The 24,101-nt window shown below is 49.8% G+C and overlaps 1 protein-coding gene across 4 annotated transcripts; it reads right to left on the reverse strand.

Moving 5' to 3' along the window:
- Window positions 1–377: 377 nt before the first annotated feature.
- On the reverse strand, window positions 378–24,101 carry rfx4 (regulatory factor X, 4). Of its 4 annotated transcripts, none has more exons than XM_035401413.1 (18): window positions 23,829–24,101; window positions 20,973–21,059; window positions 20,153–20,213; window positions 15,785–15,908; window positions 13,413–13,474; window positions 12,160–12,373; window positions 11,458–11,535; window positions 11,114–11,277; window positions 10,019–10,119; window positions 9,509–9,567; window positions 9,149–9,293; window positions 6,802–6,896; window positions 6,151–6,268; window positions 4,808–4,927; window positions 4,316–4,474; window positions 3,594–3,759; window positions 3,037–3,172; window positions 378–770 (listed from the first exon to the last, which is right to left on the reverse strand). In XM_035401413.1, exons 1-18 carry the CDS (start codon window positions 23,869–23,871, stop codon window positions 498–500), a joined length of 2,205 nt encoding a protein of 734 aa, XP_035257304.1. In that variant the 5' UTR covers window positions 23,872–24,101; the 3' UTR covers window positions 378–497. The 4 variants fall into 4 exon arrangements, with proteins under 4 accessions (XP_035257304.1, XP_035257305.1, XP_035257303.1 ...); XM_035401414.1 differs by having other exon boundaries at window positions 3,594–3,717; window positions 4,316–4,477; XM_035401412.1 differs by having other exon boundaries at window positions 3,594–3,756; window positions 4,316–4,477.

Genomic DNA, 24,101 nt, shown 5'->3' on the forward strand with positions numbered 1-24,101 from the left:
GCGGTGCTGGATTGGTGGCGGTGCAGGTTGGTGTTGGCGGTGCAGGTTGGCGGTGGCGGTGCTGGATTGGTGGCGGTGCAGGTTGGTGTTGGCGGTGCAGGTTGGCGGTGGCGGTGCAGGTTGGTGTTGGCGGTGCAGGTTGGCGGTGGCGGTGCAGGTTGGTGTTGGCGGTGGCGGTGCAGGTTGGTGTTGGCGGTGGCGGTGCAGGTTGGTGTTGGCGGTGCAGGTTGGCGGTGGCGGTGCAGGTTGGCGGTGGCGGTGCAGGTTGGTGTTGGCGGTGCAGGTTGGCGGTGGCGGTGCAGGTTGGTGTTGGCGGTGCAGGTTGGCGTTGGCGGTGCAGGTTGGTGTTGGCGGTGGCGGTGCAGGTTGGTGTTGGCGGTGGCGGTGCAGGTTGGTGTTGGCGGTGCAGGTTGGCGGTGGCGGTGCAGGTTGGTGTTGGCGGTGCAGGTTGGCGGTGGCGGTGCAGGTTGGTGTTGGCGGTGGCGTCCCCGCCGCGGTCACTTGGCCCAGCCGGCGCTGGCCTCGCCGTTGATGTAGGCGAAGCCGGGGAAGTGCTGCACGTGCTCATACTCAGAGTTCCGCCGCGGGGCCAGGGGCGAGTACAGCTCCCCCGCCGGGGGGTAGCGGGACGAGTGCACGGGGGTGCTGCTGTAGCAGCCGCTGGCCGGCGGGACGTCCGGCCACCTGGGGGCCACGGGGGTGGGGTGCAGCCGCGGGCCCCCCCCCATCAGGCATGGCTCCATACGGGACATCTGGCTGTTCAGCGGGTACTGCGGAAGCAAGAGAGCCCCTTCATCAGAGCGCCAGGCGCTGAGCGGGCAGTGCAGTGCATCATGGGTAGGGCACTGGGCCTAGAGCTGCCAATCTGACCCTAACCTGGCCCCCCCAGTCACCCCTCAATTGTGGGACGGGACACCTCCACCCAAAATGCAGTCACCTGTGCATCAGAACTACACTGCAGGTGAGAGACATACGGAACGTTACTGATGTAACGGCATTAAACACAGAAGTAATGGAAGGCCCAGGGTTTCACAAGGGGGCGACATAGCTCAGGAGGTTAGACTGATTGTCTGGCAGTCGGAGGATTGCCAGTTCAAACCCCGCCCTGGGCATGTCGAAGTGCCCTTGAGCAAGACACCTAACCCCTAACCCCTAACTGCTCTGGCGAATGAGAGGCATCAATTGTAAAGTGCTTTGGATAAAAGCGCTATATAAATGCAGTCCATTTACCATTTACCATTCACCTGCAAGTCTACAAACGGGCCATGCTGAGAGAGTCACACACGCACACACACACACACACAGGCCAGGCTGAGAGAGTCACACACACACACAAGCAGAGCATCACAGCACAGCGCTTTCTGTTCACCCTTTCATCCCTCTCTCAGCCCTTTCTCTCTCACCCTTTCATCCCTCTCTGTTCCTTCCGCTTTTTCTGGGTTCCGGTTTAGGGCGTAATTTTCCTTCCGTGTCGCTGTTGGCGTGGAAGCGAAACGGAGCCGCTGTGCGGGGCAGCAGGTAGCGCTCCTGATAGCAGGCAGCTGCCGGTATTTTTGTTGTCCCGGGTTACGGGCCGATAACACAGAGGAAAACAGGCTTAAAGGGCAAGTCTTTAAATAACATTGTGCCCTGTTCCGCCGGGCTGCAGAATGTGTCCTTTGAGCACGCTGCTCCCTGTCCCAAAGACGCGCGCTCCGAACAGAGACAGGGCTCTGTGCCCGATTTACACTGCACGCACCAGTGGAAGTGGCTATTTCAGGGCCCCCACTGTCATCTGGGTACAGGGGAGGGGGGGGCGCGGAAAAAAGACCGTCAGCGTAGGGTCAAAGGTCAAAGATCAAAGGGCAGGAGAGGGACCGCGGTGACCCCTTGTTCCCGCGCAGAGAGGGGACCACTGAATAACAATATTTTAATACTCAGCCCGTGGCCCGTCCGGGACGTGCGTGTGTGAGGGGGGGGGGGGCAGAGCGGGGTGCTCGCTGTTCCGGGCCAGCCGGCTTTTCACAGCCCTGTTTCCGGAACATTCAGCCGAGGCCTGTGATCCGCTCCCAGCACAAAGACCCTGTCTGTGTGGGGATCCTGCACAGGAACTTACCCCTATAAGGGTCAGGCCAAACAGCACCCAGCCAGAGCCCCTCCCCCAACCAGCCAAACCTCCTCCTCCGATCCTGCACCCCCCTGTAAGGGTCAGGCCTTGTGGTCCAGACCCAGCTTCTCTGAAAAACACTCTGAGCCTCCCTGTGGGAAGGAGAACCCCCCTGCCTGCTGACCACACCCCGGCGGCCTGTCGGACGGGCGCTGTGGCAAGGGAGGGGTGAGGGGGGGGCAGACGCGGAAGGCCGCGCCTCCCTCTGCTGGGTATACCGGCAGCCTGCGGCTCAGAGCTCGGGGCATTGTTCCCAGAAACACACCGTCCGCATGTCAATGAGCCGGCTTTGGTTCACCTCCATATTAACATTCCTCCCCACCTCCCCCCCTCCCCACCTCCCCACCTCCCCACCCCCCCCCCCTCCCCACCTCCCCCCCTCCCCCCCTCCCCACCTCCTCACCTCCCCCCCTCCCCACCTCCCCACCTCCCCCCCTCCTCACCTCCCCACCTCCCCACCTCCCCCCCTCCTCACCTCCCCACCTCCCCCACTCCCCCCCTCCTCACCTCCCCACCTCCCCCCACAGCATCAGCTCAACCCTCCTTAAAAAAACCAAGCGTGGAATTCACCTTGCGGGAGTCAAACCTGCCCTCCACTCTTCCTGCCTTAGTAACATAAACTGAAAAAGTGTTCACAACTGAGCAGGCCCAGTGATTTCTCTTTTTTCCAGAGAATTTGCCCCTGCGCTGTATGTTTGCACACTTGCTTTGAGCTGCGATTCCACATTCTCAAATGGCTGTATTTACATGGTACTGTAAGAAAAGCAACAACCCAGCCTGCTGTGTTTTTGGTAATGCCACACACAGTACTACAGGAGAGCAAGTTTCACACTCTACAGTACTACAGTATACAGTATACAGTACAGGGTGTGGGGGGGTCGGGGACGAACCTGGGGGGAGCTGCGGTGGTAGGCGGGGTAGTGGAGGGGCGTGGTTATTCCAGGCTCGTGGTGTAGGGAGGGGTATTGGGTCTGGATGGGGGTGTGGTGCTGATTGGAATAACTGCTGTAATTATAGCCTGTGTACCTGAGGAGACAGAGTAACAAGTCAGACCCCCCAAAGCAGTACACAACCCCCACCCTCACTTCCCAAAAACAAAAAACTATAAACTCAGAGCCATAGTCCCATAACAAAACTCAGAAAACATCTGGGACTGCAGCAACACTTCCATATTCACTGCGGAAAGGTGCTATATCCCACAGAGAAAGTCAAGGAGACGCAGCAGGAATAAGCTGGGCGAGAGAGAGGGAGGGAGAGCGAGAGGGAGAGAGTGAAAGAGAGACAGAGAGGGTGAAGGAGGGGGAGAGAGAGGGAGAGAGTGAAAGAGAGACAGAGAGGGTGAAGGAGAGGGAGAGGGGGGGGGGAGAGAGAGCGAGAGGGAGAGAGTGAAAGAGAGACAGAGAGGGTGAAGGAGAGGGGGGGGGGAGAGAGAGGTCACACCCCTTACCCATGTTCATCACGATGGGCGTAGACGGGCATCCTATGGGCGGAGCCTGTTGGGGTGGCGGGGCCACTGCGCATGCAGGACAGCTGCTGCCCTCCCTCAGGGGGCGTGGCTCCCGACGTCGTCACTGTGTACGTAAGGGACCAGGTATATGACTGAACTGCACCTGCTACACACACACGCACACACACACACGCACGCACGCACACACACACACACACACGCACACACGCACACACATACACACACACACACACACACACACGCGCACACGTACGCACACACACACACACGCGCACGCACACACACACACACGCACGCACACACACACACACACACACAGAGACAAAAAGCAGAGCCGCAAATGAGCAGCTAGCCACAGAAACACGCTCTCTAATATTAGCTTTAGTGCTTCCGTATATACATTCTGCTTTTATACACCTGCTGGTCTCACACACCTGCTGGTCAGGTTTGAACCTGTTGCTCATATAACTCTGGTTGTGCCTGTGTTCTCTTTGTCTCTACATTGTAAGTGATAGCACCGTAGGATAAATGAATGTAATGTAACATAAAGGAAATATTTCCAATCTTGGATTCTAATTGGTTACTGACCATCCTCTACTTAGCTGCAGTGCCTAATAAGGCCCCCTAGCCATCCTGACATTCGCGATATAATTCCATATTGAGTGGAATGGAACAGTCCGGGGGCTCCTCCTGGGCCTCACCTGTGGTTGTCGTGACGCCGGTGTACTCAGGTGACTGCGCAGTCCCAGGGGACTGTGCGGTGGGGATCCCCACGGACGTGACGGACTTCGCCGGGGAGTAGGGTCCTGGTGATGCAGGAGGGGGCGTGGCCTCTACCAACATCAGCTCCTCCTGCCTGTCTGCTGAAGGAAGGGGATGACATGTCAATCATCTGCCAGAAAGGCGGAGACCCAAAATGGTGGTATGATGGTAAGCCTGCTGTCAGTTTCGCTTCCACGCTGTTACATTTAAATACACCATGGTGATATCAGCCGCCACAGCTCTTCTGGAATCTTCTAAATCAATGAATTGTGAGATCCCAGACTACACTGCAGAGTTCTTGAGTGAAAACCCCGCACCCAGGCTGATGAAGAGAAAGTGAACGTGATGGGGGGTGGGCAGGGGGGGTTGTGATGGGGGGTGGGGGGTGGGCAGGGGGGGTTGTGACGGGCACCACGACTCCCAGGCTTCACCTGCGCTGGCATCGCCCCTCATCGCCCTCATCAGCTCGTTGGCTCTCTCCTGGCAGTGCAGCGACTCCAGCAGGTACAGCACGTAGTCATCGAACATCAGGTGGATAAGGTGAAAGGACCCTGCGCACAGAGCGAGCAGCATTAAAAACTCCATTTCCCAGGATGCCTCGCTCCTGAGCAGAAATATGACCCAACTGCCAGCCAGATGTAGTCATCTGTGAGGATTGTGGGCCTTCCTGGGAATGTGTGTGTGCGTGCATGCGTGTGTGTGTTTGTGTGCGTCACAGGACTTACTAGCTCCACCAAAGGCACTGAACACTGAACAGAACAGATCCTCTCTCTCCCCTCCTTCTCAAAATATTCACTTCCACATAATGACGCTGTCCCAAGAGTCAGGGCTTGGCATGCACATAATCAGCTAACGCAGGCTGCCATTCAGAGACCAGGGCCCCCATACAACAGGGTCATAAAACTGCAGAGGAAGTGGGGGGAGGGGCGGGGCTTGGGGGAGGGGCGGGGCATGGGGGAGCTGCCTTTGTTAATTGGCCATTTTCTTGTGCAGTGCTGCTTTATCAAAATGTGGTGTCCAGCTGGGCCTTTGATATTCGTAGACAGGCCAAAGTGGGGGGGGGGGGGGGGTGGAGGGAGGGGGGCAGGGTCTCTATCTGTTCCAGGCTATCTGTCATGCACAGCCAATGGAAACCCAAAAGGGTTTTCAGCGTAAGGTCCACCCAGCGCTCTGACTTTTGACCGGGGGGAGTTCCCCGCCCCAAAGGCTTCAGAGATGACCGTCAACCAACGGCCAAGCCACAGGTCCCACCCAATCAAAAGCTTCAATTCAGGGACTGAGTCTTCTTAAATGGCCCTTAGACGGACCTGTGGAGTCGTCCAGTAGACGAGTTTCTGGAATCCTGGTTTAAAATGGGGACACTGACTACAAACAGCACTGGTGCACGTTTGTCCTTTCACACCCCGAAACTCTTCTCACATGTTCTTTGGTTCTTTTCTAAAATGTTTTATGTTGTGAGAGAGCGGACCATGGTGCGTATCAGGGTGTTGGGGGGGGAGAGTGAGACTGCGGTGCGTATCAGGGTGTTGGGGGGGGGAGAGTGAGACTGCGGTGCGTATCAGGGTGTTGGGGGGAGAGAGTGAGACTGCGGTGCGTATCAGGGTGTTGGGGGAGAGAGTGAGACTGCGGTGCGTATCAGGGTGTTGGGGGGGGAGAGTGAGACTGCGGTGCGTATCAGGGTGTTGGGGGGGGAGAGTGAGACTGCGGTGCGTATCAGGGCGTTGGGGGGGGAGAGTGAGACTGCGGTGCGTATCAGGGCGTTGGTGGGACTCACCGAAGCTGGGGGCGCTGTGGAGGGTCATGTCCCGGATCACTCTGGTGCCGAAACACGACCACATGAGCAGGAACTGCTGCGCCACCTTCTTTAAGCAGCCGACCCGCTTCCCGGACACCTGAATGACATCATTACCATGAGAAAGGGGCCGTGTGGGGGGGGGGGGGGGGGGGGGGGGGTTAGGGGAGGGGTGCAGGGGGGTTAACCTTCAGGACCAAGCGTGTCATCAAGTCAAGCTTCCTTAGGAAACCCTCTCTCCCTCCCAACCATTGTCCACTGAGTCTGAGGGGTTTCCATGGCAGCCAACTTTAACAAGCCCATATCTGCCGCCTAATGTTGACAGACGGCCGTCAATAAAGACATCATTAACTGAGGAGAGGGAGAGCAGCGGAATGCCCACAGAGGCCGCGTAAGACACGTGGGACAGCGGCATTCAGACAAGGCCTTCCCCTGCAGGACAACAGCCTTTCATCCAGTAACCATCAGAAACCATCAGAAACCATCAGAAACCATCAGAAACCTATAATGCTGAGTTCAGGTGAGGTGAGCATTCTCTGTCCTGCATCAGTAATAAGCTGTACTAAAAAAAGGGGGAAGTCCCAGTTGTGAGGGAGATGGGGTAGGACAACACAGGACAGGGCCTTCACTGACCTTCACCACACATCGGTCCACCATGGAGTCCAGCCACTCGATGTAGGCCTCGATGGGAGACTGCTCCTCCAGCAGCCGGTCGAACTCCTGGTACACTGCAGGGAGACGGCGGGAGAGACGTGAGCGCCACACAGATAGCACCGCGCAGGAAGCACTGCAGTTAGCACCATGCAGTTAGCGTCGCACAGTTGGCATTACACAGTTAGCATTGCACAGCTAGCACTGCAGTTAGCACCATGCAGTTAGCGTCGCACAGTTGGCATTACACAGCTAGCATTGCGCAGTTAGCGCCTCACAGCTAGCATCGCGCAGTTAGCACCACACAGCTAGCACTGTAGGGCGTACAATCACAGACCGTATAAAAATACTGTTTGCACGTGCGAAGCGGAAAGGCCGCTCAGCTTTTTCTGAGAAAGGTGTTACCAGGGCAACAGAACATCATTCTGCAAGACAGGCAGTGATTAAAACAGGCTTATAAACTGTCCTTATTTACATACAGCAGAGGTAAGCTCCAAAAACAAAAAGATTAAAGATCCAAAAATATGGAAACCAAACGTGCTGTGTGAAAATGACTGTAAATAATTCAGTCACAAATCCACTGCAATACACAAATTTGAAAAGAAGGCTTATTTATTCATTAGAAAGGTCAATCACACTTCAGAAAATAAACAAAATGTGATTGAACTCCATTAAAACAAATTACTGATGATTATTCTAAATTAATACTTTTTTGTGAGTATGTTATTATGTGGGCTGAATTCTCAGTCCTGAAACGCTTGTCTCCTAAAGAACATTATTACTCATTAATGAACGACAAAAAAGAACTATGCATTTTTAAGGAAATTTAACGCAGATCTTAATGAATTACTGAGCATGAATAACAGCACTGTATACCACAGCACTATCAACAGGTTTCCAAATTACATTTAATTAATTCAGTCCATTGTTGTTGTGAAGGCACGGCCCCGAGCTCTGCTACGGGGGTTCTGATCAGCCTCCTTCTGGTTCAGAGAGAAAGCTGAAAGGCTCCTTTTCACGAGGCCACAACAAATCTCTGAGTTCTGACCCCGTCACCTCGGCGGGCTCGCGGCAGAAAGGCATTGGAGACGCTCTACGGGGAGTTTGGGAGCAGAATAAACACGTTTAACCCTTCGGTCACCGGGGCCGCGGCCTGACACCGCTGGCCGTGGGAATTAGCGCATGGCGGAGGACAGGAGCGACGCCCAGGGGTGCGGAAGGGTAGACCAGCGCTTCCCAAACCTTCCAGGGGTGCGGAAGGGTAGACCAGCGCTTCCCAAACCTCCCAGGGGTGCGGAAGGGTAGACCAGCGCTTCCCAAACCTTCCAGGGGTGCGGAAGGGTAGACCAGCGCTTCCCAAACCTCCCAGGGGTGCGGAAGGGTAGACCAGCGCTTCCCAAACCTTCCAGGGGTGCGGAAGGGTAGACCAGCGCTTCCCAAACCTTCCAGTCTCATGCTGTACCACATGACAAGCCCACCGGCACAAATTATCCTCACACCTCATTAATAATCTGTTTAATTTAACTTAGTAAGTAACTGCAGTAGATGAAATAAGCGTTGTACAGTAAAATAACGTGTGTGGACAACGTGCATTCGCGGGTGGGCTGACTGAGCACCGCGTGTGAGCAGATGGAGTGTGGCGTGTGAGCATGTTGGCGTGTTGGCGTGTGAGCGTGTTGGCGTGTTGGCATGTTGGCGTGTTGGCGTGTGAGCGTGTTGGCGTGTTAGCGTGTTGGCGTGTGAGCGTGTTGGCGTGTGAGCATGTTGGCGTGTTGGCGTGTGAGCGTGTGAGCGTGTTGGCGTGTGAGCGTGTTGGCGTGTTGGCATGTTGGCGTGTTGGCGTGTGAGCGTGTTGGCGTGTTAGCGTGTTGGCGTGTGAGCGTGTTGGCGTGTGAGCGTGTGAGCGTGTTAGCGTGTTGGCGTGTGAGCGTGTTGGCGTGTTGGCGTGTTGGCATGTTGGCGTGTGAGCGTGTTGGCGTGTTGGCGTGTTGGCGTGTGAGCGTGTTAGCGTGTTGGCGTGTGAGCGTGTTGGCGTGTGAGCGTGTTGGCGTGTGAGCGTGTTAGCGTGTTGGCGTGTGAGCGTGTTAGCGTGTTGGTGTGTTAGCGTGTTGGCGTGTTGGCGTGTGAGCGTGTTAGCATGTTGGCGTGTGAGCGTGTTGGCGTGTGAGCGTGTGAGTGTGTTGGCGTGTTGGCGTGTGAGCGTGTTAGCGTGTTGGCGTGTTGGCGTGTGAGCGTGTTAGCGTGTTGGCGTGTGAGCGTGTTGGCGTGTTAGCATGTTGGAGTGTTGGCGTGTTAGCATGTTGGCACTCTGAGCCCCGCGCACACTCACGCTGGATGATGAGCTTGCGGTGCTCCTCGCGAGAGTCCTCCATGGTGTACAGCGTCTGCTTGGTGATGCTGTTCAGATCCACGTTCCTCCAGTCCTCCAGCATCTGGAAGGTGATGTCTGCGCTGTGGATCACCGTCCGGGAGGCCTGGCGAGCAGAGCAAAGCACAGGAGGTCATCATCACAGGATTACACACACTTTAAACAGAGCACACGCACAGATCCATCCTTATCCTTCACACAACACAAGATTATATTAATAAATAACATACACATAATCTGTACTCTTCTGAGAACATTTAATCTTGACATTTTCACAATCAGTTAGTTTTATTTAAAAAACAATATTTTTAAAATTCATACCTGACAAAGGTGGTTTAAAGATGTTTGCCGTCTCAGAATCTGCGAAAATCTTCTCGACACTAAAAAAAAAAAAAAAAGAATAAAGCGGAAATTTTGAAATTTGAAAACCTGCTTAAATTCCAAGTGTTGTGTGTGTTTTTTATCACAGCTAATGCTATGCTTTGCATGGTACTACTAGCATCGTGCGGCTAATGCCAGGGTGTGTGTGTTAGCATCGTGTGGCTAATGCCAGGGTGCGTGTGTTAGCATCATGCAGCTAATGACAGGGTTTGTGTGTTAGCATCATACGGCTAACGCCAGGGTGCGTGTGTTAGCATCGTGCGGCTAATGCCAGGGTGCGTGTGTTAGCATCGTGCGGCTAACGCCAGGGTGCGTGTGTTAGCATCGTACGGCTAACGCCAGGGTGCGTGTGTTAGCACGTGCGGCTAACGCCAGGGTGCGTGTGTTAACATCGTACGGCTAACGCCAGGGTGCGTGTTAGCATCGTACGGCTAACGCCAGGGTACCTACGCTCAAACTTGATGTTGCGCAGGTTCTCGGGCAGGTCATGGAGCGCCACCTTCAGCCACTCATCCAGCTGTTTGGCAAACTTCCGGATCACCTGCGTCAGGCTGCACAGAGAGAGACACACTGGAGTTTCACTGGCCACGCCTTAACACCCGCGCAACAACTCTCTGCCAATCAGAGGAGACTGATCTGAAAGCACTTGAGAGGTTCTATTTCTTGTTCTTCTTAATAATAATAATAATAATAATAATAATAATAATAACAATAATTGGCTGCGGTGGTGTAGTTTCCTCCGCATGCCGAGGCCTGATTGGTGCACCTGACTGGTGCTCTGGGGCCTGATTGGTGCACCTGACTGGTGCTCTGGGGCCTGATTGGTGCACCTGACTGGTGCTCTGGGGCCTGATTGGTGCACCTGACTGGTGCTCTGGGGCCTGATTGGTGCACCTGACTGGTGCTCTGGGGCCTGATTGGTGCACCTGACTGGTGCTCTGGGGCCTGATTGGTGCACTGTGCCGGGCTTGTGGAATGCCCAGTGGCCGGAGGCGCTGATTAAGAGCTTTGGCCGAGCCCAGACCCACTCCACAGCTAATCTCCTACACACCAAGCCCTCTGCCCCCATGTCCTGGGCCGGAGGGGCAGGGGGGGCAGGATTAGGGGGCTGAAAGTCACTGAGGAACTTGAAGGAGCACCACCCCCACCCCCACACCCCCTGACATGGTTAAACCCCGTTCTCAATGCCCAGCCAGGCCCTGTTGGAATATTATCCTCCTTCAGAACTGCAGGCTGCTTATTCTCTTTGGCCTGGAACACCCTCAGATCTGTGATGCTGCAAAAAATAAACCATTCAGCATGTGCACTCTGCAAATTTGACTTAATATCACCTGACAGCACTCAGATTAAAACTTTTTGTTACATTTGTTATGAGAAAAAAGATTCTTAGCTGCAAAAAGTAATTCAACTGGAGATTTAGAGCCAGCAGATACTCAGGGCCATGCTCTTCACACTGAAAGAGGACCGTGCGCTTGGCCTACAGTAGTGTCCGTAATGCAGTAAGGAGCAGGGAGAGGCGGGGTAGTCAGCGTGGGCGCCCCCTACCTGTCGGGCAGTGCCTGCAGAACAGTGGGCATGAGCACCCCGGAGATGGCCTTGTACAGGATGGAGTCGCACACTCCCACGATGTTCACCACAGTGGACGAGCCCAGCACCGGGAGCATGTGGGGCGGCATGCCCTGCCAGAAGTGCAGCAGGAAGCACTGCACCTGCACGGACATCACAGAGCACAGCATCATGGGAAATGTAGTGTTCTAGCGCCATTACAGGAGGCCCAGTCAGTCCGTGCCAAAGCAAAACGTACACACATGCAGACACACGCACACATACAGGTACAAACACACACTCACACACACATACACACACATGTACACACACAGTGGACTTACCTCGTCAAAGTTTGCTCGTATAACGGTGTCCAGTATCCTCTGACAGTGAGTTCTGTACATCATGATGAAGGTGGAGACCTGAAAATGCAGCACATATCTGAAGGAGTGTGGATGCTGGTCTTGATGTGGGCTACTGTGTGGTTGGAGTTCACAGCATCTTTCAATGCCGACAAAGCATATACCAAACTATTTTTATCATTGCATTAGAGTAATTTTAAACATTTTAAATTATGAATAAATAAGTGTTTGGTAAGTAGGTAAATAAATAAATACATTTTATTTACATATATAAACATTACACATATAAACTCAGAACAGGGCGTAGTCCTAGCGAGCACCCCGTACATCCTTTAAAACAGGGCTGTGTTCAGCCTGCACTTTCAGCACATGGACCGAGTCCAGCATGAGATCTTATTATGGAGGACGAGGACAAAGGTCAGTGAGGGACTGCCAAATAAATCCTCAAAGTCCTGCAGTGGATCCGCATCCTGCTTTGGGGGCGGGGGTGGGGGTGGGGGACGGGTGGAGGCTAGTGCGGGGGTCTGGGGGTGGGGGTACAGGGGAGGGGCGGGAGGGGGTTGGTGCGGGGGTCTGGGGTACGGGGGTGGGGGTACGGGGTGGGTGCGGGGGGGTGGGGGTACAGGAGTGGGGCGGGAGGGGGTTGGTGCGGGGGTCTGGGTGTGTGGGGCTCAGGCTGTTTACCTTCTCCTCTGGCAGACTGGCAGGCAGATTTAGATCTTTGACATTTGGGAAGTCTGGCAGCAGAGTGCCCAGCTTGGAGCGCGGTGAATAGGCCACTGTCTGCTTGGTCACCTCCTTCTTGCCCGTCTCCGTCACCCACGCCGCCCCCTTCTTGGAGTACATCACGTCGTAGTACTGCGAGCTCTCCTTCACCGCGATGCCGTAGTAGTGGTACCTATCGGGATGGGGGGGGGGGGACCCATCAGACCGCAGGACCAGGCAGCTGGAGCGCTCGCGGTTTGTCATAAAGCTTCCCAGAAGGCTGAGCTGCCCGTTTTTAGGGGAAGACGTCACTTCATTAGTCTGCATGGTGTAGTGGTTTAAGGATGTGCATACAGGTTGCAGGTTCAAATCCGAGGTGGAGCACAGCTGTCACAAGCTTGAACGTGAGCACAGAACGGTTTCACTCTAATTTTCCACTGTGTGTGTAAATAAATAAATGTATTTGAAATAAAAGTAGCTTTGGATGAATAAATAACAGCGCGGCTCTTCTGTACCCTCACTTTAGGAATGTGTGCTTAACTGGAAAAATAATTTAGGAGCACTAATTGGAATACATCGTAAATGTAGGAGCACATGTGCCTCTTGGAAAGCCTTGTGCTTACATAATTAGTTAATAAAATGAACAATTTACTCCAGAAAGGCAGAATGTGGATCTGTGTACATGTTAGAAATGAAACTGTGGGCTCTTAAAGGATCAGGAAGAGAGTGCTGAACGCACAAAGCCTCCGATGTCCCCCCTCTATCCGGCACGCTTGAGCCGTCCGCTCGCAAGGCTGGGAACGGGCAGAGAGACTGAGCGTCCGCTACGCACCGCCATTCAGGCCCCGCTCGCGGCCAGAGCCGCTCGCAGACAGAGCCACTCACAGCCAGAGCTCATAGAAGCACAGAGCCGCTTGCAGACAGAGCCACTCGCAGCCAGAGCCGCTCACAAACAGAGCTCACAGAAGCACAGAGTGCGAGGGTGTATGCGCCGGGCCGAGCCGCTTCCAGGCCCTGAGCGACAGCCAATGGGAGCAGGCCGTGAACCCCACCGCAGACTGAGGGCGCAGCGTTCAATAGCAGACGGGTCTGGAGATATAGTGTTAGTTCTCTTCTGAGTAGGTGCAGGAAACCCCTTAATAAATGTTCAGAGTTCGGCATTAGTTGAGCCAAGATGGAGTGTACGGACTTCATTAAAGAGGGGTTGACAACGTGACAGGATGAGTACTCACTTTGACTGTCCCCTCGTCCCCAGCCTGCGTGTGGTCAACTGCGGGAACTGCTGTCTTATTATCTGCAGAAATCAAAGGAAACTACATCAGGACTCTTCAAACATTTGACTTCCTGGATGTCATATCCTGTCCTCCTCCATTCGAAGTCAGCCACCAGCCAATCAAAGTGTCCTAATCTGAAATGACATTTGCGGTTTCAAGCGGTATTCCACAGAGTAAAGGGGCGATATTGAGTATGAGAAACAATATTAATGTCGCTGTGATCGGTCTTAACTAGCGAACGACATTTAGGAAGTAAATCCCTTTGCGATGCGATCCGGCAGGCCGAACAGACGGAGGGTTCCCAGCAGCCCTTTCACAGGTTATTTCCAGTTAATCCGCATATTCACCAGCCAATTTAACTTTCGCCCCCAGTGAGATCGTCTAATTGCCAATGTCTAATGTTTGTCTGGCCCAAAGAAGTGGGGGGGGGGGGAGGTGAGGGTGGAGGGGCAGAACAGGGAGGTGGGGGGAGTGCCATTTACACACTCAAATATTTAAAGTTTGCTCGGTTTGGAACGCGTGAAGGGTTTCGCCCGGGAGGTAGTGCTCCTCCCAGGCCATGCTACGGTGGGGGGGAGGGGTCAAAAAGCCATTGTTGTGAGCGGTGCATCTCCCGGTCCCAGAATATAATTTCTTTCTCCGGAGAGTCTCTCCGTGCGAGGGAGCCTGGCTCCAGCGCTGCTCTCCCTGCCTCAGCACCCGCCACAAAAACTTCAGCAAACAGCCCAGGCCTCCATTGTGCGCTGTGAGAATGGGGTGGGGGGGGCTGGGGGCTTCTGTCCGGGCCGCTTGATAAATGAGCAGACAGGGAGGCCGCCCCGGCCCCCTTTGTCCCGATTCAATGAAGCTTTCCTAAAGGCGACCCCATGCAGCGGCAGCCACTGATCTAACATTCCGCAACATCACACCCTTCCCCAAACCCTTTAATTACACATTAATCCCACCCCTCTCTCTTTCAATATCCTCCGACAGGAGCCTTTGGGGGCGGGGGGGGGGGGGGGGGGGGGGGGTGGGGGCAGGGGGGGGCTCCTGGGGCTGTGGGAACAGATGCGGGTCTCGTGGTTTAAACTTGGCTATCCAGAGGTTTTTTTTAAGGCGGGAGGGAGGGCTATTCTCCTTCTGCTTGATTTGTGGTTTGATCCCTGCCACCAGGCTGGCGGATGTGCAGGTGAACTGCAGGACAGAGTTCTGCCACCTTTAGCATTTAACTCCACAAACAGCCTGACAGTGTAACCACATTTAACATTTAACTCCATGAACAACCTGTCTGTGTAACCAGCTTCAACATTTAACTCCATGAACAGCCTGACAGTGTAACCACATTTAACATTTAACTCCATGAACAGCCTGACAGTGTAACCAGCTTCAACATTTAACTCCATCAACAGCCCAAACTGATCTGACTGGAACATTATCATTCAAATTTAATGATTAAGAGGAGAATAAAAACTACAGTTCCCACGCAACAGATCCAAACGATGTTGCAGAATTGAAAATTGAGATTCTTAGACAAAGTTGAGCTCCATTTGAAAGCTGAAAGGCAGTTTTAAAAACTGCTCAAATGCATCTTAAAGACATTTTAGACTCAACAGCTGTTTTACAACTTTTTTCTGAAGAAATTTGTTTGTCCATTACATTCATTCGCCATTATTTTCCATTATTCCACAAGGCATGAGGTCATCCAGACCAGTGACAGTGACCTATGGGGCTAACATGCTAATGTCAAAGGCTGCTGGTTTTCCCCTGCCTGTGAGGCATCAGCCTGACTCACTGGAGATGTGCAGTAACATGCTGTACAGTAATGGAGCCGGTAAAGAGGTCGTGATTTAAGACCAACCGAGTTTCCACAGTTTGAGTCTGAATGATTTTCACAGCACATATTCACTCCATGGGAGAATGGGCTCACTGGAACCCTAAACATCTCCATCGGGACCCTTTGGGAGTCATAAACTACATATCCCAGAATACCTCCAGTGCACACAGAGATCCCTCTCCACCACAGAATTAGTAGGTTTACATGCAGACAAGAGACTCTCAACATACCTGAGCTGTTATACTGTCACTGCTGCCAAAGAGCCTGATGGCTGTGCTGGGTGCCTTGCCAAGTCCTTTGCACAAGCTAATCTGCATTCTTGCAGGCATGCCACAGACACCCTCAGCACTCAGCAAGGACCCCTAACAATATTTGTTTCTCAGTACATTCCCAGAACATTAGAAAACTCCCAGCATTTGATCTATAAGTCGCATGGAACATTGCGGAGAGGGTGTTGAGGGTGTTGTAATGTTACTCAGTTTAATTCTCTTGGTTCGGGTGAAGGGGCGGGGCTCACCTTGCCAAAGCTGGCTGCGTTGACGGGCTGTGTGTCGTGCTTCTCGCAGAAGTCCAGGTAGTGCATGTACAGGGCGCTGCGTGGGATGCACACGCCCTCCGCCATCTCGTAGTTCTCCTCCAGCCTGCCGCCAAACACAGGGGGACAGCCGTTCACCCCAAAACCCACACCTCAACAGCCCCATTCACCCCAAAACACACACCTGTTACCCCCCCATTCACCCCAAAACCCACACCTGTTACCCCCCCCATTCACCCCAAAACACACACCTCTAATAGCCTGATTCACCCCAAAACCCACACCTGTTACCCCCCCATTCACCCCAAAACACACACCTCTAACAGCCCCATTCACCCCAAAACCCACACCTCTAATAGCCTGATTCACCCCAAAACCCACACCTGTTACCCCCCCATTCACCCCAAAACCCACACCTGTTACCCCCCCATTCACCCCAAAACACACAGCTCTAACAGCCCCATTCACCCCAAAACCCACACCTCTAATAGCCTGATTCACCCCAAAACCCAAACCTGTTACCCCCCCATTCACCCCAAAACACACAGCTCTAACAGCCCCATTCACCCCAAAACCCACACCTCTAATAGCCTGATTCACCCCAAAACCCAAACCTGTTACCCCCCCATTCACCCCAAAACCCACACCTGTAAACACTGGCTGATACACTCCAAAAGCTGCACCAATAAATACTGACTCCTACAACTGAAGATCCACACTTGTAAGCAGTGTCCTAAAGACCAATCAGAAAATAAAGCTAAAAATATATTTTTTAATTTTAAAACGGCGCTGACTATAAACAAATCAGCCATTTAACCTTAGACTCAAATAAACCATTAATCACAGGATTCATCTGAATCTGAAAAGTGTGACTAATTTCAGTACAGATCTGGCTGCACCTTCTGGGCTTCAAATACAGACACGACTCCGTATACAAACCCCACAGCTTCAAATACAGACACAACTCTGTATACAAATGCCACAGCTTCAAATACAGACACAACTTCATATGCACACAACTCCTTCTATAAGCCTGAAATGATTTCAGATGTAGCAGGTATTCTGGTAACAGTAGCTTGATCTGGTTTGTTTAATTGATCACAAGAAAAAAAGGTTAAGTTGCTAAAATTTTAAACGCTGTTGCATTTTACTGCACAAACCTTTACAGCTTAGATTGGCACGATTCTTCAAAGGTCTACAGAATCAATTAAAATGCTCCAGAAAATACATGAAAAATAGATTTTGGAATCCCTAAAATAGTACTGACTGTAAACAAGTAAACTATCTGACCTTTGACTCAAATAAAACATTAATCACAAGACAGGAAGCTGCTTAGGAAAACTGGCTCGTATTTCAGAAGGAAAAAAAATGTTGAATTCTTTCTGCATATAATAAGGCTAGCCTACAATGCTCTTATTAAAAGGTCTATTAAATTAATGCAAAAGAAAATGTGGACATTTTGACAAAGCGTAAAAATACTACAATCTTGATTCACAGATATACAAAAATAAACTATTCTAAAATCCTTCGTCACTAAATGCTCTGAGAAATATGAACAGGATGTAAATTTTCTGCCAAACACTGCTCGTTATACAAATAGAACAGAGCAAAACATTTTGCTTGACATTCTTTTCCAATCCATTTTCAAAGCTGATCGTGATGTTCAATGACACACATGTTCAGGGCCACAATCTTCTGACATACATACACACTGTCATTTCAAACAAAACTTTTGAGATCTTGGATTCTAAGATGAAAATTTTATCACTTTTAGAACCTCCTGATGATGTTGGAGAACATAACGCTCAGTAACGCACTGAAACATTTTCTTTCAGCAGTTCTCATGCACTCCCAAAAAAGAACATGTTAAAATCCGATGCACTTTTTGTGTTGCTACTTTTGTGTTGCTATCAACACATTTTGTGTCAAAGTTGCTACTTCTGTGTTACAAATACACAGTTTATCACAATCAGTATCAGTATCACAAAGTGAGAGGGGCATTAAAAATGACACGTTATGGTTGGTTTTTAACAGATCTGTTTGGAGAGTGTGCAAACATCATCTGCAATGAGCAAAAACCAGCGTCTCGCTGTCCGGATGAAAACCTGTGATTGGCTGGTGTTAATATGATGAAACCGTCGGGATCAGAAGGGTGTTCGGAAGATCACTGATCTGCCTCCTCTCACCCCCATTCCTCAACCCTGCCATTACCCCCAGCGCTCATTCCTCTGCTCCCCAATCTCAAACCAATCAGTTCACTCACCCCCTTAATCAAAGTTAGCTTTCCCATCATGCCTGCTGATGGCCTAAATCACATCACACACACACACACAAAAATAAACACATGAAAACGAGCTGCTTCCTCAGGTCTCAGGGCGACGGCCACTCCACTCCCCAAAGCTCATCCCACACGGCCTGGTCTCAGAGCGACAGCCACTCCACTCCCCAAAGCTCATCCCGCACGGCCTGGTCTCAGAGCGACAGCCACTCCACTCCCCAAAGCTCATCCCGCACGGTCTGGTCCGGGATTTCCACTCTCTCCTGGGCCCACCTCTGTCCGGGACACAACCGGCCCAGCTCTGGCCTGGTTCTGGCCCGGTTCTGGCCTGGTTCCGGCCCGGTTCTGGCCCGGTTCTGGCCCAGCTCCGGCCCGGTTCTGGCCCGGTTCTGGCAGGCTCGGGTAAAAGCGCGCCGCTGTTACCGCCGGCTAGCTGAACACAGGACACAGAGCAGCAGGAGGCTGCTGGGATTCTGAGTCTCTGTTGTAGTGCTACAGCACGCCCTGCTCCAGGTGTGTATGAGCCTGAGGTGTGTATGAGCCTGAGGTGTGTCCTCGCTGCACTGCGGCAGAGTGGACAGGTTCAGCCCCAGCTGAGGGGCAATCTGCGCATCTATGGAACGCGTGAGAGAGAGAAAGTCCCCAGAGCTGAACTCAACACTGCACAGACAGAGCCGAGCTCAACACTGCACAGACAGAGAGCACAGCTCAACACCGCACAGACAGAGAGCACAGCTCAACACTGCACAGACAGAGAGCACAGCTCAACACTGCACAGACAGAGAGCACAGCTCAACACTGCACAGACAGAGAGCAGCTCAACACTGCACAGACAGAGAGCAGCTCAACACTGCACAGACAGAGAGCACAGCTCAACACTGCACAGGCAGAGAGCAGTTCAACACTGCACAGAGAGAGAGCACAGCTCAACACTGCACAGACAGAGAGCCCAGCTCAACACTGCACAGACAGAGAGCGCAGCTCAACACTGCACAGACAGAGAGCAGTTCAACACTGCACACAGAGAGAGCACAGCTCAACACTGCACAGACAGAGAGCACAGCTCAACACTGCACAGACAGAGAGCAGAGCTCAACACTGCACAGACAGAGAGCACAGCTCAACACTGCACAGACAGAGAGCAGAGCTCAACACTGCACAGACAGAGAGCACAGCTCAACACTGCACAGACAGAGAGCAGTTCAACACTGCAGAGAGAGAGCAGTTCAACACTGCACAGAAAGACGGCAGCTCAACACTGCACAGACAGAGAGCCGTTCAACACCGCACAGGCAGAGAGACGAGCTGAACACAGACGGCGTGTGCTCTCACAGGGCCAGGGAAAGGCCATTCATTAAGTCACTAACGAACCGAGCTAATTACCAAACATGAAAAAAACAAACAATTCAAGCTTATGCAGTCTCATTATTGTCAAAGGAAACTGAGATGACATCTACATATGATTTCATTTCTGTCAACTAAACTAGAACTGTCCAGGATTGGGGAATTCAGACTAAACTAGTCAAAGACAGAACACTGCACACAAAGCAATGTGGATGGACAGCAGTGTATTCATTTAGTCTCCTGCTGCCATATTTCATCAGCTTTCCAGTCACTTTCACATTTAAATCTGTGAATAATAAGCAGCCAAACACTGCTTTGCTACACTGAAATACAAGCCACCATGAAGAGGAAGAGTCGACCTGTGATATTATAGAAATGGATTGTGGGTAATGTGGTCATTCAACCAAAATATAAACCAAAATTTCCAATCCACCTGTCACTGACAAACTTCCCACAAAAAAACATTGTCCCCATCTAATTTCTCCTCCAACAATAAAATCTGCTTCAGTCATTAAGAAAAGCTCATAAAGATCAGAGAGTGAACTAAGCCTATCTGATTAACTAAGGGAAGGGAAACCTGCGTTTCTAACCAAGGTATTCAAATAAACAGCCAATATTTGCATATGTTATTTTGTAACATTTTTGCCATTTAAAAAACATGCAAATCAGCAGCAAACACACACGTATGTTCTAATACAGAATATGAATTAAAAAAGTATAAAACTTACCACTGTAAAGTAGCTGGAGTTGAATGAGGTTTAGATGCTCGATTATTCTCCTTTTCCTCATCTATTTAAAGAAAATTAATTTAATTTAAATGTAAAGGTGCAAAAATGTCAAATTCACGGTGGCATCTTGTACAGTCATAGATGACAAACATAAATATTTAACATTCCAACATTAAAATCATGTTCATTTAATATCAGCACGACTTTTTCATGTGCGTTTAAAAATGGCTTTATCAATATAAAGTTAAAAACATAAAGTGAACGGAATAGCAATTGCGCAAATCTGCCGGGCAGAATTATCATCAGAAAAGTGTGGGACAGATTCAGCCCTAAATAAATTTGTTTCGGTCTTAAACAAACCCATCGGCGCGAAAGAAATGGCACTCAATGTAAAATGCTGAACAGAAGAATAAAACGACGGTTTATAGTTTAATTTTCACCCACAACCAATATGTCAGATTCGTGTAACTGGAGCAGTTAACATACAGGAGAGAACTGCGTTTAGCGCGTCTGTTTACTTATATTCCCAAACCAACTGTCAAGTAATTCACATCTTTCAAGTCAAACCACAAGCAAAATAAAAAATAAAGTTGCCATAATTTATAACAAAGAAAAAACTAAATATGATCCCCACAGAGCAGCCTATGGGTCTGCATTCATATATTTATTATTATGATTTCAGTATAAATTGTTGACTTCAAACGGCTCCATTCGCCAGGCGCAAATTTCTCCAGAGTTACTGGTCTAGTTGGTACTCCCAGTTTAGATTTTGATGCAATGTTACACCACATAAAAGTTATGAATATGAGAATTTTCTTACTTTCGTCGTTGGACATATTCCCTAAGGAGGTATGGCTTGAGTACCGCTTGCTCTCGCTTTCGCTCAGGCATCGTTCAATCCAACTTTCTGAAAAGGGAAAATTAAAGTTAGTTAAAGTAGTGAAGTTAAGATAATATTGCAAACTGATCTTATGCATCGCCAAAGCCTGGGACAACTGGTCAGTAACAGGACAAAACTAAATAAAATAATTTAAAAATATATAACTCAAAAAGTGACGCCTTTCAGGAGAAGAACAACACGGGAAGAGGTCGTTATTTATTTAATGGTGTCAAAAGTTTTGTTTCACGACTTTATCCCTGCAGTAGAAATATTATTTTTATCATTATTATTATTATTATTATTATTATTATTATTATTATTATTATTATTACTTTGATACAAAAGAACAACAGAAAGCTTTAGGGGAAAATGTCACATATAGTACAATATTCATTCATAGGCTTATGCTAGTTAAGAGACAGCATGTTTTCAAATGTGTTTCTTACGCATTAGATTAGTTAGATTGTCGCTAAATTAGTTTGTAAGAATAAAGTGCTTAAATGTGTTGTTCAATGTGCTTAAATCGGTAAATATGCTGGTCATTATGATTTATTAATATTTTATTTTTTCCAAAAGTATCGCCTTTATTATTATTTTTTTTAAATTATTTTTTAAAATTATTTCTTGCTGTTATTATTCTTCTTCTTCTTATTATTATTATTCCATTATTAATATTTAAGACCAAAAGAAGCTTACCCCAAAAATCTTTCCTAAAACGCATTCTTTCTCTCACACCCACAAATGCGACAACAATTGATTGTATGAGCTTTTGAGCAGCTGGGATTCTGTTTGAAATGTTTTCAGTAAAAACTGCAGGAATCCTCTATTGTCCTTGGGGGGGACTTACAAGCGCACACATGCTCTATTGAGATCGCGCGCATTGCAAGACCTGCTTCAAGACACTACCTTCTTTTGTCCCATTCTAATTTCTATTACGAAATGGCTCGACTGGTGTTCTTTCTGGGGGAAGAAACACTAACTCATAATATTTTGCTTGTTCTTGTGGATCTTGTTTCTTGCACGGGCCATGACAACCATCACTATGGTAGCAGTTACCAGGAATGGACGTTGGCATGGCAACAGGTCCCGTTACATCGGAAGGGGTGAAAGTTCCACAGAGAAGTTTTGGGACACTTAATTTTCCCTGTGAAAAGCGAAATTGAACGTTCGTGACTTCACACTCGCGCTCATTATATAAATAGTAATTACGGGGGAAATGAGTGATCAAGTTAATTGCTGTTTGGGCATTGTCACTATTTTTAAGCATTCGAAGGTTATACAAGAAACTATTTTACAAACTTGATGCAACTTATTTATCGTTATTCCATTCACGTATTTTGACAAGCGGTATGTGTTAAATTAACGTTGAATTGTTACTTTTATTTGACCTTTTAGTTTCAAACGAGTATTTTCTTCTTTTAATGGTAAAACCAATTATATTTTGAATTAATATTTATAAATATTATAAACATAGAAATATAGGGGAAAATCATTTCGTTTTATCACGTATTTTAGTCGCAATACAGTTTCATAATCTGTTTTTCGTATCGTGACCAATATGGTCCACAAAGCCGCCTGTTCTTCTGTGGCTACAGAAGTCGTTTTAAATGTTTTTTGGCCCGTTTTTCTCTGATAATATTTGCGCACAGAGAACTAACCCTCCACTGAAATAAAATCCAGCTCAGTGGCTGTCCTGGGAGGATCAGATCGTTTTAACTCAACCCCATGGCGTCACAGTTAAAGCAAAACTCAAAATAATTGGATTAAATTCAATTTAAAGGTGAAACGGATGTGGGTTCAGTTATTAATGCGCCCTCGTGCAGTCTTCACAATTGATCTATTTTAATTAACTTCAATGCCTGGAACAATATTTTGAGAAGCATATAATTCATTTATTGAAATAAAGTTCCATTTCTTAAATAGTACAATTTTCAAGAAAGAACTGTCGCAATGATTCTCTATTTTATTTCGATCAAGACAAAAAATTTTTTTCCAAAAGTAAATTATGACCATATTAAGACAGGCACGTGTTATGACATTTTGCGCTATGATGGCACAATGGGTTATTTGAATTTTAGCGTCAGCAACAAACACATTAGTAAAAATAAATTGTTTGGCCAAAAATGAATAAGCCAGAATTACACTTTTAGTTTCTTTTTTTGTAACATTGGAATATAAATCTGACAAAAAAGACATTATTTGAAAATTATAACGGTGTCTTCCAGCCACGCCTGTGCAACTTTAGAAACATTTTCGCATCGTTGAAAGAACTTTAAGGATCCACGCGCGCAGTTGCCTCGGGCGCTTGCTTATCATTAACGGGCAGGTGCACTGTAGCACGAGAGCGGCAACCAACCGCTCACTCACAGGCTGACACGGAAAAAAACATAAAAATTGTTATAAACATACGCACACCAGCACACGTAATCTTTAAAATAATCGGCAAGAAGTGTGAGTTTCATGCACGTGGTCTTTTTTAAAAATTTCCCCAGGGCAATGTGCCGCAGGCCCTCAACTGCTCAGGCAAACAGAAAGTCCTTTTTTCAGTAAAATTTCCTTTTTCCCTGCAGACAGCCAGTGCAACAGCACGTGACACACTGTTCAGAAGAGCCTAAAACTCAACAGAACGAGCAAGCCACGGAAAAGCTAGTTCTTCAGCACTCGTCCAACACAGGCAATTAAAAGGACCGTCAGAACCTCCCCAGGGAGGCGTTGGGGTCCCCCAGCAGGCCCGGGGGCCGCCTGTGAAAGAATGACTCTCAGCCGCTCCCCGTCACCACGCTCACGCCGACCAACCTGTGGAATCCATGTCAGGCTCCTCCAGCAGCCCACAATGCATCGTGTTCCCATGCGCAGCGCTCTGGTTCCCTGGGAGAAATGGCGGCGTGGGTCCAAGGCCTGAGGCTCCCTCCGGACTGCGCTGCTCGAGCCTGCTTGCCTGCCTGCGGACGCACTGGCTGTGGCACTGACACGTCCGCCAGACCCGCGCAGGGAAGAGACTCCACAAACCCGGGGTGCTGCTGGGGTCGTCAGGAAAGGGGGGGCCGAGGGGGGGCGGGTAGGAGAAGT

Source organism: Anguilla anguilla, chromosome 19, assembly GCF_013347855.1.
Source record: "Anguilla anguilla isolate fAngAng1 chromosome 19, fAngAng1.pri, whole genome shotgun sequence".
NCBI classification, from domain to species: domain Eukaryota; kingdom Metazoa; phylum Chordata; class Actinopteri; order Anguilliformes; family Anguillidae; genus Anguilla; species Anguilla anguilla.